This window comes from Cyprinus carpio, chromosome A23, assembly GCF_018340385.1.
Source record: "Cyprinus carpio isolate SPL01 chromosome A23, ASM1834038v1, whole genome shotgun sequence".
Classification (NCBI taxonomy): Eukaryota; Metazoa; Chordata; class Actinopteri; order Cypriniformes; family Cyprinidae; genus Cyprinus; species Cyprinus carpio.
Genome location: NC_056594.1, coordinates 25,205,636 through 25,220,464, shown reverse-complemented (window position 1 = coordinate 25,220,464; position 14,829 = coordinate 25,205,636). Strand labels below are relative to the sequence as shown.

The 14,829-nt window shown below is 37.9% G+C and overlaps 1 protein-coding gene and 1 pseudogene across 1 annotated transcript; one reads left to right on the top strand and one right to left on the bottom strand.

Annotated features, from left to right (window-relative positions):
- Window positions 1-268: 268 nt before the first annotated feature.
- Window positions 269-8,154, bottom strand: LOC109090937 (serine/threonine-protein kinase Sgk2-like). The gene is made up of 13 exons (XM_019104766.2): window positions 8,002-8,154; window positions 7,384-7,509; window positions 7,243-7,295; window positions 7,036-7,093; window positions 6,766-6,849; window positions 6,217-6,348; window positions 4,403-4,515; window positions 4,290-4,326; window positions 4,112-4,198; window positions 1,626-1,721; window positions 1,390-1,545; window positions 1,210-1,299; window positions 269-1,046 (listed from the first exon to the last, which is right to left on the bottom strand). Exons 2-13 carry the CDS (start codon window positions 7,399-7,401, stop codon window positions 885-887), a joined length of 1,086 nt encoding a protein of 361 aa, XP_018960311.1. The 5' UTR covers window positions 7,402-7,509; window positions 8,002-8,154; the 3' UTR covers window positions 269-884.
- A 3,189-nt stretch (window positions 8,155-11,343) lies between these two features.
- Window positions 11,344-13,227, top strand: LOC122135138 (annotated as a pseudogene).
- The last annotated feature ends 1,602 nt before the right edge of the window (window positions 13,228-14,829 follow it).

The following is a 14,829-nucleotide window of genomic DNA, read 5'->3' as shown; positions in this document are numbered from 1 at the left end:
CAGCAACGCATCTGAAATGTTCCCAAGTCCAGAAACGTAGCAAGGAGATCTGTAAAATAATCCATGTGACGTCAGTGGTTCATCTGCAATTATACGAAGCTACGAGAATACTTTTTGTGCGCAAAAGAAATAGCGCTGATACTCTGTTTCCGTTCAGATCAAATCACAACAACAGGAAACAGATCCGGCGTGACGCAGCTGACACAGAACAGCATACGTCCAGCGGATATGCTCCTAAATGGCACCAGGGTGATGCGGAGGAGACAAATTGTTGAAAAAGTTTGTTTATTCTTTTTTTTTTGCACACAAAACATATTCTCGTTTATACTGTCACATTTCTGAAGACTTTCTGAGCATTAATAGATTATTTCATAAAGCACAGTCAAATTATCTTCACATGGATCATATATAAAAAAGATTTGATTGTGACATTTTTAATAACAGAAGAGCATTGCATTACATGAAGTTTTGCACAAAACGTTACAAAGCAAAGGTGTAATTTTCCATGCTTTTCAATAATCAGATGAAGAACGTTAGATGAGGGTGTTGCCAAGAGTAAGGCATGCAGATCCACAATCCCCAAAAGACAAGCAAGATCAGAAATCTAGACTTTTACCGATTTTGCAACTACATCTGCTTTTCCAGTGGTGCAATCAACAAATCTGTCTCCGGCAATGTCCTTTAGTCTTACACAACGAACATGTGTGCAAACTGATGAAATATGACTGCAAAATGAGCATAACATCTTAAAACCCATCATCAGACAGCTGAGGTTCCTGCTTCGCAGCGTTTGCCCTCAACACAGTCCAGTGTTTTCCAGCATCCAGAAACACCCTGCGCTCAGTGACCTGAAGGTGACAGAAGCCTTCCTCGGTCGACGCGCCTCAGAGGAAGCTGTCCTCTCCAGAGATGTATGAGAAGCCGTTGAAGGCGTTGGAGCTGCTGGTGGCCAGGCTGGGGGTGGGATCTGGAGTGCGGCCCACAGAGTTGGGCACCGTCTCTCTGGTGAACTCTGGGTCAATGTGCTGAAGGTCTGCTGGGCCTCTCTGGAGAAACACAGCAGAAGTCTTATTACACAAATCACCTTCAGTCTAACACTGTCAGGTGAAACAGAACTGAATGTGTACATAAAGTAAAGATGTACAGTTATACTCTGTGTATTGGTACTCTATAAAGACCAAAGGCCAGAGGGAGTTTGTTGTAACCTACCACATTTGGGTTATATGGAGGAGTGATTCGCTTGTGGTAGAGGTCGTCCCAGTTAATGGGGGCAAAGAACACATGATTTTTAATCTCCAACTGCAAAACCACAACAGTTGACACATTAACAGTGACGCCTGGCCTGATAAACAGTTACACAATGACAAAGACCTCCAGAGAGTCACTCACAAAATCAGCAATGGCTCCTATCCGGCGATGCTGGTCTTTCTGCAGGAGTCCGTAGAGCAGGTGACTCGAGGCCTGCGACTTCCCCGGCGGCAGCTGCAGAGGTTTATGCAGGATCCCGTCGTACATCTCAGAGACGTCCCGGCTGTAGAACGGTGGCTGTGTGCCACAGTTTGATTATAATCCATTAAGTTTGGGCCAGGAAGATTAAAATATATACAGTGAATGGGTAAACCTACTAAGCTGTAAAGCATCTCATAGAGCACAGCTCCGAGACACCACCAGTCCACCGTGCGGTCATACGGCTCTTTCCGTAGGATCTCAGGCGCCAGATACTAGTGAGAGAAAATCACGACTTTGTCAATCTGGATACATGTACTACACTATATTAAGCAGTATGTATTATTACATAGCAAATTGCAACTGCTGTAATTTGCTATATCACCAAAATATGTAAACTAGAAAGTTGGATGCATTTTACATTCCTTCTTTACCTGCATACTTCCAGTACACTCACATAAAGCAAGCAATAAATTATAATATAATATATATACTGTATATATACTGAACAAAATTATAAATGCAACACTTTTGTTTTTTGCCCCCATTTTTCATGAGCTGAACACAAAGATCTAAGACTTTTTCTATGTACACAAAAGGCCTATTTCTCTCAAATATCATTCACAAATCTAACTCTGTGTTAGTGAGCACTTCTCCTTTGCCGAGATAATCCATCCACCTCACAGGTGTGACATATCAAGATGCTGATTAGACAGCATGTTTATTGCACAGGTGTGCCTTAGGCTGGTCACAATAAAAGGCCACTCTAAAATGTGCAATTTTATCATACAGCACAATGCCACAGATGTTGCAAGTTTTGAGGGAGCGTGCAGTTAGCATGCTGACTGCAGGAATGTCCACCAGAGCTGTTTCCCGTGAACTGAATGTTCATTTCTCTACCATAAGCCGTCTCCAAAGGCATTTCAGAGAATTTGGCAGTAAATCCAACTGGCCTCACAACCGCAGACCACGTGTAACCATACCAGCCCAGGACCTCCATATCCAGCATCTTCACCTCCAAGATCATCTGAGACCAGCCACCCAGACAGCTGCTGCAACAATCGGTTTGCATAACCAAAGAATTTCTGCACAAACTGTCAGAAACCGTCTCAGGGAAGCTCATCTGCATGCACGTCGTCCTCATTGGGGTCTCCACCTGACTGCAGTTCCTCGTCGTAACCGACTTGAGTGGACAAATGCTCACATTCAATGGGGTCTGGCACTTTGGAGAGGTGCTCTCTTCATGGATGAATCCCAGTTTTCACTGTACAGGGCAGATGGCAGACAGCATGTATGGCGTCGTGTGGGTGAGCGGTTTGCTGATGTCAGTGTTGTGGATCGAGTGGCCCATGGTGGCGGTGGGGTTATGGTATGGGCAGGAGTGTGTTATGGACAATGAACACAGGTGCATTTTATTGATGGCATTTTGAATGCACAGAGATACCGTGACGAAATACTGAGGCCCATTGTTGTGCCATTCATCCACAACCATCACCTCATGTTGCAGCATGATAATGCATGGCCCCATGTTGCAAGGATCTGTACACAATTCCTGGAAGCTGAAAACATCCCAGCTCTTGCATGGCAAGCATACTCACCGGACATGTCACCCATTGAGCATGTTTGGGATGCTCTGGATCGGCGTATATGACAGCGTGTTCCAGTTTCTGCCAATATCCAGCAATTTCACACAGCCATTGAAGAGGAGTGGACCAACATTCCACAGGCCACAATCAACTGATCAACTCTATGTGAAGGAGATGTGCTGTACTGCGTGAGGCAAATGGTGGTCACACCAGATACTGACTGATTTTCAGACCCCCCGGACACCCCAATACAGTAAAACTGCACATTTTAGACTGGCCTTTTATTGTGGCCAGCCTAAGGCACACCTGTGCGATAATCATGCTGTCTAATCAGCATTTTGATATGCTACACCTGTGAGGTGGATGGATTATCTCTGCAAAGGAGAAGTGTTCATTAACACAGATTTAGACAGATTTGTATTGCGTTTATAATTTTGTTCAGTGTATATATTTATATATATATATATATATATATATATATATATATATATATATAGCAAATCTCAGCTGTGTAATTGTTTTTATTGTCACAAATATGTAACTATATTATGGTTTGATATATATTAAGTTTGATATATATTATGTCTATTTTTATCTGCACACGTATATTACATGAATGTAAAGTGATATATACTATATATTAAATTTCAGCTGTCATTTTATTTTATTTTTGTTGAAAAATGTAACTACATTATTGCCCAGCTTTTTATATAAAGTTGGATGTATACTGTAAGCAACTTTATTCGCATACATTTACCTGTAGTTGAAATAGAACAGCATAACGCTAGAATGCCAAGCTCATGGGTTCAAAGAGATACCAAAAACTGATCAATGTGAACCTTGAATGCAATGTAAGTCACTTTGGATCAAAGATTCTGCCAAATACATGAATGTTCTCAACTGCTGGATTGCTTATATGGTCTCAAAATATAAACTATATTATCATCCAGCTGCTAAATGCAACTATAAAGGATGAAGATATAAGAATATTATAAACATTAATATTATGATTTCTGTAAAGCTGCTTTGAAACAATGTGTACTGTAAAAAGTAAATCTGACTTGACTCAAGATTCGTACCTCTGGAGTGCCGCAGAAGGTTGTGGTAGTTCCTTCTGGTTCTATGCCTTCTTTGCACAAGCCAAAATCTGTTAACACCACATGACCCTGACAGAGATCAAAAACCAATTTATATGCACTTATCATCATAATGCATTTATTAGTACTATTGCACATAAGTCCTAAATGCCTGTTTTACCTGGTGGTCTAACAGAATGTTTTCTGGCTTGAGATCTCTAGATGGGAGCATGAAGACATGGAGGTGAGTTCAGGCCAGCTGAGATATGAAGAGAAAGCGCTGCAGGTACTGACCTGTAAACTATATTGAGAGAGTGAAGGTATCCGATGGCACTGGCCACCTCCGCCGTGTAGAAGCGAGCTCGTGCCTCTGAGAAACACCGCTCTCTCTGCAGGTGATAGAACAACTGCAGGGGAAAAAAAGGGCCACTTACACCTGCTTTTAACACATCTGATCGATTATGCTGCTTGTATCTACCAGTTTAAGATTAAAAACCATCAGTTTAAATACAGAGTATATACAGTATATTCAGTATTTAAAGTGAGATCATGGTCTTATATAAGTCTTATGAACAGTGTTGGGGAGTAACTAGTTACATGTAACAGCGTTACTTCATTTTTACGTAATAAATTGTCATTTCAAAATAAATGTAACTGTAATCCATTACAGTTACTGAGAAAAAAAAGAGTAATTAAATTACAGTTAGTTATGAAAATATCAATGATTACAAAGGAGATTACATCTAAATACCCTCTCTCTCTCTCTCTCTCTCTCTCTCTCTCTCTCTCTCTCTCACTCTCACACACACACACACACACACACACACACACACACACACACACACACACACACACACACACACACACAGATTTAATTGATTTCTCACATAAATAGCATTGACTGCTCTAAAATACAGGTATGAGACACAACGTTTCAGGAGTTCAGGGGACAGAATAGGACACAGGCTTATTTGATACCTGTTTTATTTCCTATTCGTATTTATGTATATACTTTTTAAGATTAACTGTTTTTTATCCAAGGCATTGTTAGAAGCCAGTGTTTCCTGTCACAGCTATGCAAAGATTAGATTTCAAAAACAGTATCGTAGTTATTAAACTATCTTATGATTTTAAATCTGTATTTAACCTCAATTTATGACAATCTTAATTCAAGTGATGAAGTATTCTGAAAGTCGACAGCTATCAGCACTACTGTAAGGTTAACCTGGCCTGCTTTACATGTCTGAAAATGATTAACACTTGAAAACATTTGTTAGAAAAGTAATCAAATGTCATCAGTTACATTACTATGAAGTAATTTAAATAGTTACACTACTTAATACATTTTAAATGGGGTAACTTGTAATCATTATCCTTCCCAACACTGCTTATCAGTCTTATAAACTTGACAAACATACTACGATTTAAAAGTTTGGGATCTGTAAGATTTTTCAATGCTTTTAAAGAAGTCTCTTCTGCTCATCAAGGCTGTTTTTATTTGATAAAAAAAATTAAGTAAAACAGTAATACTGTGAAATATTATTACAATTTAAAATAGCTGTTTTCTGTGTGAATCTCTGTTAAACTGTAATTTATTTCTGTGATGCACAGCTGTATTTTCAGCATCATTACTCCAGTCTTCAGTGTCACATGATCTTCAGAAATCATTCAGATATGCTGATTTGCTACACAAGAAACATTTCTGATTATTATCAATGTTGAAAACAGCTGTGTTGGATTATTATTATTATTATTCTTTAATAAATTGAAAGTGCAAAAAAAAAAAAAAGAATTTGAAACATTTCATTATATCTCTAAAATCAGAATGAAATCAAAGTCACCCTATCTATAACTTCTCTGTGGTTTTGTAAGCCAGATTTCTTCAATTATTTAGTCCACTTAAACCAGTTTCTACAAGCTCATGTTCATCTGCCTGCATTTTTGATTTGCCTCGCCCACATCACAACATCCAATCAACATCAGACAGACAAAACCAAGTCCTCATTCTGCACGTTTCCCCCTGATAATCAGTTGCAATGGTTTTTGAAACAATGTGCCTTTTACTGACAATGCCTGCTGTATTCATAAGTGATGCTTTCTTCCCATACCTCTCCACCGTTGACGTAATCCAGGACAAAATACAGCTTCTCCGCGGTCTGAAAGGAGTAGTGCAGCCCGACCAGAAAAGGGTGTTTCAGACTCTTGAGCAGCACGTTCCTCTCTGCCATTATATTCTTTTGCTGAAGCACACAACGCAGCATTGACGGAGGTGAACAAGAGAATACAGATATGAGCTGACACCATCCAGGACAGGCCGTGAGACAAGTGACAAGAGGAGCTTTTCAATGGAAATACAATGAAATTCTGCAAGCAACTCGTACAGTGCTTGTGTATTACACACTGGGATCAAACTATTAGTTACTAAATATTAGTTACTGCTACAACTACTGTAGTCTTTTGGCCAGCACCCAGTGCAACAGATTGTCATGGTACAAAGGACAAAGTAAAAATCAGATTAGATTAGATTAGATTCTATAATTATCAGAGCAATGAGGCATTTTGATCTTTCATATCTAAGATATATAGCCTCTCCAGGGCTAGTTATATGGAAAAACAAACTGGTTGCATGTAAAAAATTAAATTAAATAAACACCAACCTCTTTTTTCTTCAATATAACCTTCTTTTGCAAAACTTTCACTGCATAGAATTTTCCATCTGCTTTCAGTTTTGCTAAAAGCACCTGCAATTGACATGATAGCTCACTTAGCTTGTTCTTATGCCTTTAAAACAATCCCAAAGGGAAAAAAAAACAAAGCAAAACAAAACTAAACATTTCTTTCATCAAGGTAACCTTCGCAGACTTCCTTCTGAAGCGTTAATGATTGGTGAAGTCATACGGGGCACAGTTAATCAGATAGCGCCTCACCTTCCCAAATGTTCCTTTACCAATCACAGCCAGAAAGTCAAAGTCAGTGGGTTTGGCACTGAAGCACACAAGACAATACAAATTATGACAATATATAATCACCACTGCACCACAATCACTATGAACATAAATCCATCGTGTTCATTTGCACATATGAAAGGTTTACAGGATTCTTCTGACAAATGACTAATAAAAGCATGCTCTTACTGAGGATTGACCGACACACCCAGATTGACCTCGTCTGATGGAGACGATACTGACTGAAGAGGACAGGGAAATATGTTATAAAATATGAAAATTCCAAACAAAGCCTTGCTAATCTACAAGCTCAAGAATAAAAGTTCTTACTGGATTATAATGAGCCATCTTGTGTTTCACAGCAGTCCGTGTCCTGAGTGTCGGTCAGATCTGTGAAGATCTGAAGTGTCCAGCAGCACTGAGCTCTTATACTGCTCTGCCGCTCACAAACTGGATCTTCAGGTTTTTGTGACACAACAGACCCATGAAGGACATTTGGTAACTCGGCACGAACAAGTTTATACGGTAAATAGAGCTTTGCAATTCTCCTGCAAATTAGGACTATGAATAAACACTTTATTCCTAAAGATTATGTCTACTGTTTAGTGTGTTCAGGGTCGACGAAATGACTAAACACAGAGGAGGAAAACAAAAAGATCACACTGTGCTGATAATCATAATCATTAAGTGATTCATGTTTTTAGTCATCTTATTCAACACCATCCGTTTACTGGATGATTTAAATATGACCCAAAATAAATAAATAATAGTTCATAAAATAACAAATCTGTTGGAAGTAAATTAATGTATACACTGACAAGCAGTTTGCATTCTGGAGTTTCCAATAAAATAAATAAAAACAAACAAAAAACGTCATAACAGATGCCGACAAAACAATAATTTTGAAACAAGTTGTTAAAAATGAAACGGTTCTGAAAAACAACTCACCCGTCTGTTTGGAGTCGGGTTAAATATAGAGCTGATAAACTGTTGTTGAAGTGCATCATTTTCTGCCCGTGTCTCAGAAACATTTCGTCATGCAGCTGCTTTGGCTGAGGGCCGGGTGAATGATCAACCCATGTGTGCATGAGAGATATGAGAGCCAGAGAGACGTGTGTGTGTGTGTGTGTGTGTGTGTTTACTAATACTTCACTATGCTTTGGAGACAAACGTTTCCTCAGAAATGAGTTAAATCTGACAAAACTTCCATCTGGGGACATTTTCCTTTGTAAAACTGATACATAAATAAAGCAGGTCTAAATAATCTTTTGTTTTTATTTTTAAAAATGCAGAACTGGGTGTGGATTTGGGTCAGTATTTATTAGCTGCATATAAAAATGACAGAAGTCTGTTGTGTGCCCTCATTTAGATAAAGTGTTTGTACATGATAACCGACTTTTGAGGACATTTTGTGTCCTTGCAAGTTAAACATGATCATAAATTGGTCAAATGATAATTTTATTTAACCCTCTGGGCCTCTTCAGTAATTTTTTATCGAAAAATTTTATATTTTGAAATTTTAAAAAACTTAGCTTCATCAGAATGAGAGGACACTTGGTGACTTTTGTTGCATGTGAACACACAAATAAATCACAGACATGATTCGGATATGTTAAAGTTGATATGATTCTTCAGGGTCTTAATGAAAAGTCTGTAACATAGTTTGGTTAAACTTTCTCAACGGTAGTGTAAAAACACCTTTTTTACCCTGTCAAAAACAGCTCTTTTCAGAGCAAACCGTTTTGTAGCATTTTCCTTTCAATGTTAATGAGCTCTGCTGACCCCGCCCCTCTTCGAGTCACTCTCTGAGAAACTGTTTACTTTAGCCCCATTCATCATGAAACTTGCTAATTAGCACATTATTAGTAAAGGCAATTTGCAAAGATTCATTAAAAAACCTTACACACTTTTTCTGCAGGTAAAGCCGGATCACGAATGATTCGCGCGAACATAGATGCATTTATGTAGATCAGGGGCTCAAATCGAGCTGATCTCAGATGTGACGTCACACAGACAGGCCCCTCCCACGATAGTTTGATTGACAGCAGTGTTTCAGCACAGACTGGACTGTGTCTCAGACCCGCTCTGAGGATGTCCAGCTTCCGTATATCTCTTTCTTATTGTAGCTCAACCCTAATCTAGAAGGAATTCATATTGCTATAGAAGTATTTTAATTAGTCAACTAGCAGATGATACAGACTTATTTAAAAAAAAAATCCAACCAGGTTCATCAGGCAATTACAAATATACAGTTATTTTCTAATGCCTCCGGTTTATACCTTAATATCAATAAATGTGAAATATTACTCTTAAAAATTCCTCCCTTTTATCTGCGGATGGTATTAAGAAGCTGTTATTTACTGAGGCGCTGTCATTTTGAAAAGTGAATCAGATAGAGTTTCCCTGAATTTTAACCCTGCTTTTGAAAAGATAAAAAGTAAATTTAATCTTTGGTTATTAAGGCACTTGTCTCTCAGAGGTAGAGTTCTTCTGACAAAAGCAGAAGGAATTTCTAGATTAATCTACATTGCTTCAACCATACATAGACAATAAAACTCTTAAGTCTATCGATTAGATTTTGTTTAATATTTTATGGAAGCATCATGTGCACTACATTCGTAAATCTCATAAATTCCCTTAAAAAATGGTGGACTTGACTTTCTGGATTTCTCTACTTTAAATAATACTCTCAAAATTAATTGGTTAAAATTTTGTTTGAATAAGCCTTCTATGTGGAATTTTATTCCTAATTTTATTTTTGACCAACTAGGGGGTCTTTATTTTTTTACTAATGTGTGATTATAAGTTTGAGAAATTGCCATTGAAGCTTTCATGCTCAAGCTTTGTTGGCTTGGAGGCAGGGGCGGCCTGGCCATCTTCTGGAGAAGTCTGCTGATTCACCATCAAAGAAAAAGTCTCAGATAAATGGATGATGACAGCCGACAAAAGGGGGCGCGAATGCAATCTAAACTGCCGTATACGGGCCCGCATTGTCTTTTAGTACGGCCCGTTGGATCATTTTAGACTCGGATGATCAATTTTAAAATATTTGAAATGTAAGTCACGTAAAGATTGCTTTCTGTTTATGATATCTCCAACCAGGAGAGGTTGCTATAGTTTCCAGCTGCTCCTCCTATTAATTTCAGTGCAGTAGGAAGTGCAATCTAATGTAAACATTCACTAACATTGAATGCAAATAATAACGTTGCAAATAATAAATGAAAAACTGACCATGAAAACAGCATTTTCCAGTCAAGATGTCCTCTTATGTTGTTTTGAGAATGTTCTGTAATAAAAAATAGGACCTCTGTACATTTGTTTGTTGCAAATTTACAGACGATGTGATTGAGATGATTATTTGTTGGGGTGATATTGCTGACAACAAAGTTTTCCTTCTCAATTAGCTTAACTGCACAACTTTTATAGTTAATAAAATCTTTAAAAACAAATTACATTAATTATACTTTAATTTAAATTTTCTTCAACAAAAAGGAAATTGAGTAAGACGGTGTAAAAGGTGTGTGGATGTGAAAATGCTAGTCCTCGTCACTATCAAAGCTGCCCATCCCTGCTATAGAGCATGTAGCCTATGATCACTATATTAAAATCCCAGGACATCCCGGCCCTAGTCCGAATGTTCACCGCTTCACATTGTCTGACCATATCCTTAATGATGCCACAATTTTTGCGAACATTATATATATATATCTATGAGGTGACGTTGGACATACTGATGAGCAAACTAACACCTATAAAATAATCACTTAAGTAATTCAATCATGCAAAGCACTTTATAATTTTCAATACAATTTTAAGTTGTCTTTACAGTTTTACACAGAATAAAAAAATGGTTAAAATGTTGTTTATGTGATTTAATAATAATAATAATAATAATAATAATAATAATAACATCCTTTCACATAATAATAGCAATAAATAAATAAATAAATAAATAAATAAATAAAAGCAATAAATAAATAAATAAATAAATAAATAAATAAATAAATAAATAAAAGATCATTATTAATGATAATGTTTAGAAACATATCCTGGGTGTGTTTTCTCTTCCGCCAGCGGGCGCTCTCCTTTGAGCCGCAGTCAAATCTCACGGCAGTTTTGTCTTGCTGAAGATATAAGTATACTAAATATTGATATCCGGAAAAATAAATAATAATTTCGATAAAAAAAAAAATTAAATATATCATTAATTACAAACGCCTGTGATTGGTCTATCCTGACAGCGTGAAGAAAAGCAACACGTGCCACGTGACAACGTTAGTTGTAGCCCCGCCCAGCCGTGAGTCCGTGTCATCGCAGCTCCACACACTCTGTGTGTCCGTGACCGGAGAGCATCATGGCTGGGATGGAGCTCGCGCCCTTCAGACCGTGGGATGATTTCTTTCCTGGAGTTGACCGCTTCTCCAGACCCGAGGTGTCTGATTTAAGCAAGTGGAATAACAGAGTGATCAGCAATCTGCTTTATTATCAGACGAATTACTTTGCGGCAGCTGTCGTCGTGATTCTGATGGTCGGGTATGTAAAGGTCTTAATCATTTATAATTATTAGTGTGCTGTGTGTGTGTTTAGTATCATTAGGAAAGCTTGCATAAATGTGTCACCCAGCCTGGATAGAGCAGACTCGGCCTCCGTGCAGTGCAGTCACTGTACTGAGCGCTGAATCAGAAATATCCCCAGTGCATGAGAGCAGGCCTGTTTTCCGTCGATGTGGGGAATGCTGAAGGTGCACCCACCCTTCTGTGGCTGAATGTGAGTGTTGTCAAGCTCCCAGGCCTTTGTTTCGCAGCTGTCTGGAATCACTGAGTCACTCTCTGAGCTTCAGCTCGACTCATTACATCAACATCAACCTCGTTTACAAACAGGGTTTTGTAAGACCACGATTTATAACCTAACATGTTTAAAAGTCCTTCACGAACAAAAAAAAAAAAAAACATATATATATATTAATTAAACATATTTTAATGATATATATATATATATATATATATATATATATTACTTTATGTAAAATAATGGTTGAAAAGACCTGTTCACACCAAGACCGACAATTATAATGACAACTATATTACATCCGCATCATCGGACAATAACTTTCTATTTATTACAAGCTTGTGCTGAAGTTAGACCAGTGACTTAAGATTGCAATACCGATAACGACAGTATTGCTATCTTCCTTCCCCTAACTGAAGACTTCCTGTTGTTCACACTGACATCAGGAGCTCAGTTTTATCACCGCTTGATGCAGCACTGCTTTGTTTTCTCAACGGGATGTTATAAAAACACTCATAGTGATGAACTGATGTGCTTTAAATGTGTGTTTTTGCAGGTTCATGAACCCGCTGGGCATGTTTCTTGGTGGGGCTGGGGCGGTCGTGGCGCTGGTCTTCATGGGCTCGGTGTGGGCAGGAGAGAACAAAGCTGTGATCAAGAACTTCAATAAGAGAAATCCCACCCTGTATTGTTGTGGGTGTCCTGGGAATCAGCTACTTCCTGTTGTCCTTGTGTGGAGGAGTGTTGGTGTTTCTCTTTGGCATCACATTCCCCATGCTCTGTGAGTACCAGTGTTAGATCTGCTGGACTCTTATACTGACACTGGTGTGGATGCAGCATCTCCCCCATAACACACACAATATTTGGGCACAAATGCCATTGTAGAAATACTGTCACCCACACACTTATGAATAAAGGCTTCAGAGGGAGATCTTCACAGAGACGCCATAGAGCTTTTCTCAGTGTGAAAACTATATCCGTTCACTAGAAAGAGCCTTTTATGCAGTGGCAAGCTTCAGTGATTGTTAAGGTTTTCTCATTGAACCATTAATACCAGCAAGGAAGCTGTATTGTTAAGTGTGCAGGATCACTTTATTGTGCAAACTAAAGTGTTGGAGGTTACTTGGAGGAAGTGAAAGAATTAATGTATGATAAATCAGCTCTTTTGTACACCTGTAATGACTGAGGACATCTCATTTTAATGTCTATCATGTTTATTACTTTCAGTGTAAAAATCCTTTAACTCTGAAAAAAAGAGAACATAACCTCAATGGTTTGTCTTTCACCCCCAAAAATATTACATTATTGCAATTTTTGTTAATTAAAAAACAAATAAAATAAAATACAATAAAATAAAAAATGAATATTAGATAAACATGTTGCCTTGGCAACTAACTGGAGTAATGAAATGAATAAAAACTAAAATTGAAATAAAAATAAGATAAACTTAAATAGAAATATTTAAAAGAACAAAACAAAGAAATGACAAGCGCATATCAGAAATACTAAAATTAATATAGAAATTAAAAAATTGAAAATATAACAATAAAAACTAAAAAATATTGATAATAAGGTGTAATAGTATTTAAATAATTAAAAAATCTTCAGAAGTCTTGTATTCTTGTGTGAAGTAACCCGTTAGTGTCGGAGGATCTGAGCTGCTAGAGTATCTGAGATCTTTCCTCAGTTCTCTGATGATTATAACACGCTCATTGTTCACTCAGAATAGAGTCAGACTGTAAGAGTAGTTCAAGGTCCTGTGGAAAACAAGCAGAGGTCTGGCTGTGTGGTTCACTTGTAGCTATGGCAACACAAAACATCATCCTCTAATTACACTATATTCTGTTTCAGTACATGAGCCTTTTACAGCAGTCTGCCCGGATCCTAAAATAACTTCTGTGCACTCTAAGACTAAATACATAAATATTTGAACATTTGAAATTGTTTGATGTCTATGTATTGAATAGTAAAATTGTATTCATTTATTTAACATGTCAAATTAAGCAGTTTGATCACTACATGTGTTTTCACATATGTACATTTGTATAAAAGGGTATTTGAATAAAGTGTTATAGTGTAATAAGGAGCAAGGAACAGATTGCACTGCATCCATGGGCCGAAGCTGTACCCTGGGTTTAATGAGAGAGATTTAATTACTCTATAGATGGCCTTCTCTCGTCTCAGCTTTTTGAGTTTTACAGTCTCGGGTGTGTGTGGTATGTGTCCCTGTTTCAGTTCATCAAGTCTTGTTTTCCCCCCTGCAGTGATCCTGCGTCCACGCTCTCTGAGACTTCGCAGCATGACGAAACAAGTTGGAGAACAAGATGCGAGGGCGTTGGCCTGAAGAAGACGCCCATGGGAGTCATACTGGATCTCCTGGATCAACAAGAAGAAAAAATCAACAAAATCCAGGATTTCCTGGAGAGTAAGCTGAAAGATTGAGCGTGAAACCACTACATGCAGCCACTGGGTCTTCTTGAGTTGTTATGTGCTTGTTTTGGTCTTGGTTTGACAGCCAGATACCAAAATGGAAATATCTTTTAAATACCAAAGTGTGATGAAGTTCCAGACGCCTACATGTTTTGTCACGTCACCTCACCAGAGAGTAAACGACTGGAAGTGATGACGATGCTGTTCTTAGTTCTTTGCTAGTATAAGACTGTCATCCTAAGGTGTATGCAGCTTCTCCATTGACATTTTGTCTATTTTTGTTGTTTCGTCAGAATGAATTAACATAAAAGTTTTTGTAAAGCTTGAATAGATTTCTATAGACAGAGTCACTGAAAGCACTTTAAAAGTATTGTAGATTTTGGCAATACCTTATTCTCCTCTGCTGCGGCGAACGATCATCATTCTTCTGCACACATTTATTATTAGAAATGATGTTTTTCATATGAGCCTGATATGACGTGATGGGCGGAGTGTGTATTTATTGCATCTCTTGCCAAAAAATTGCATGTTTTTTGATTCTTTTTGGCTAACACAAGG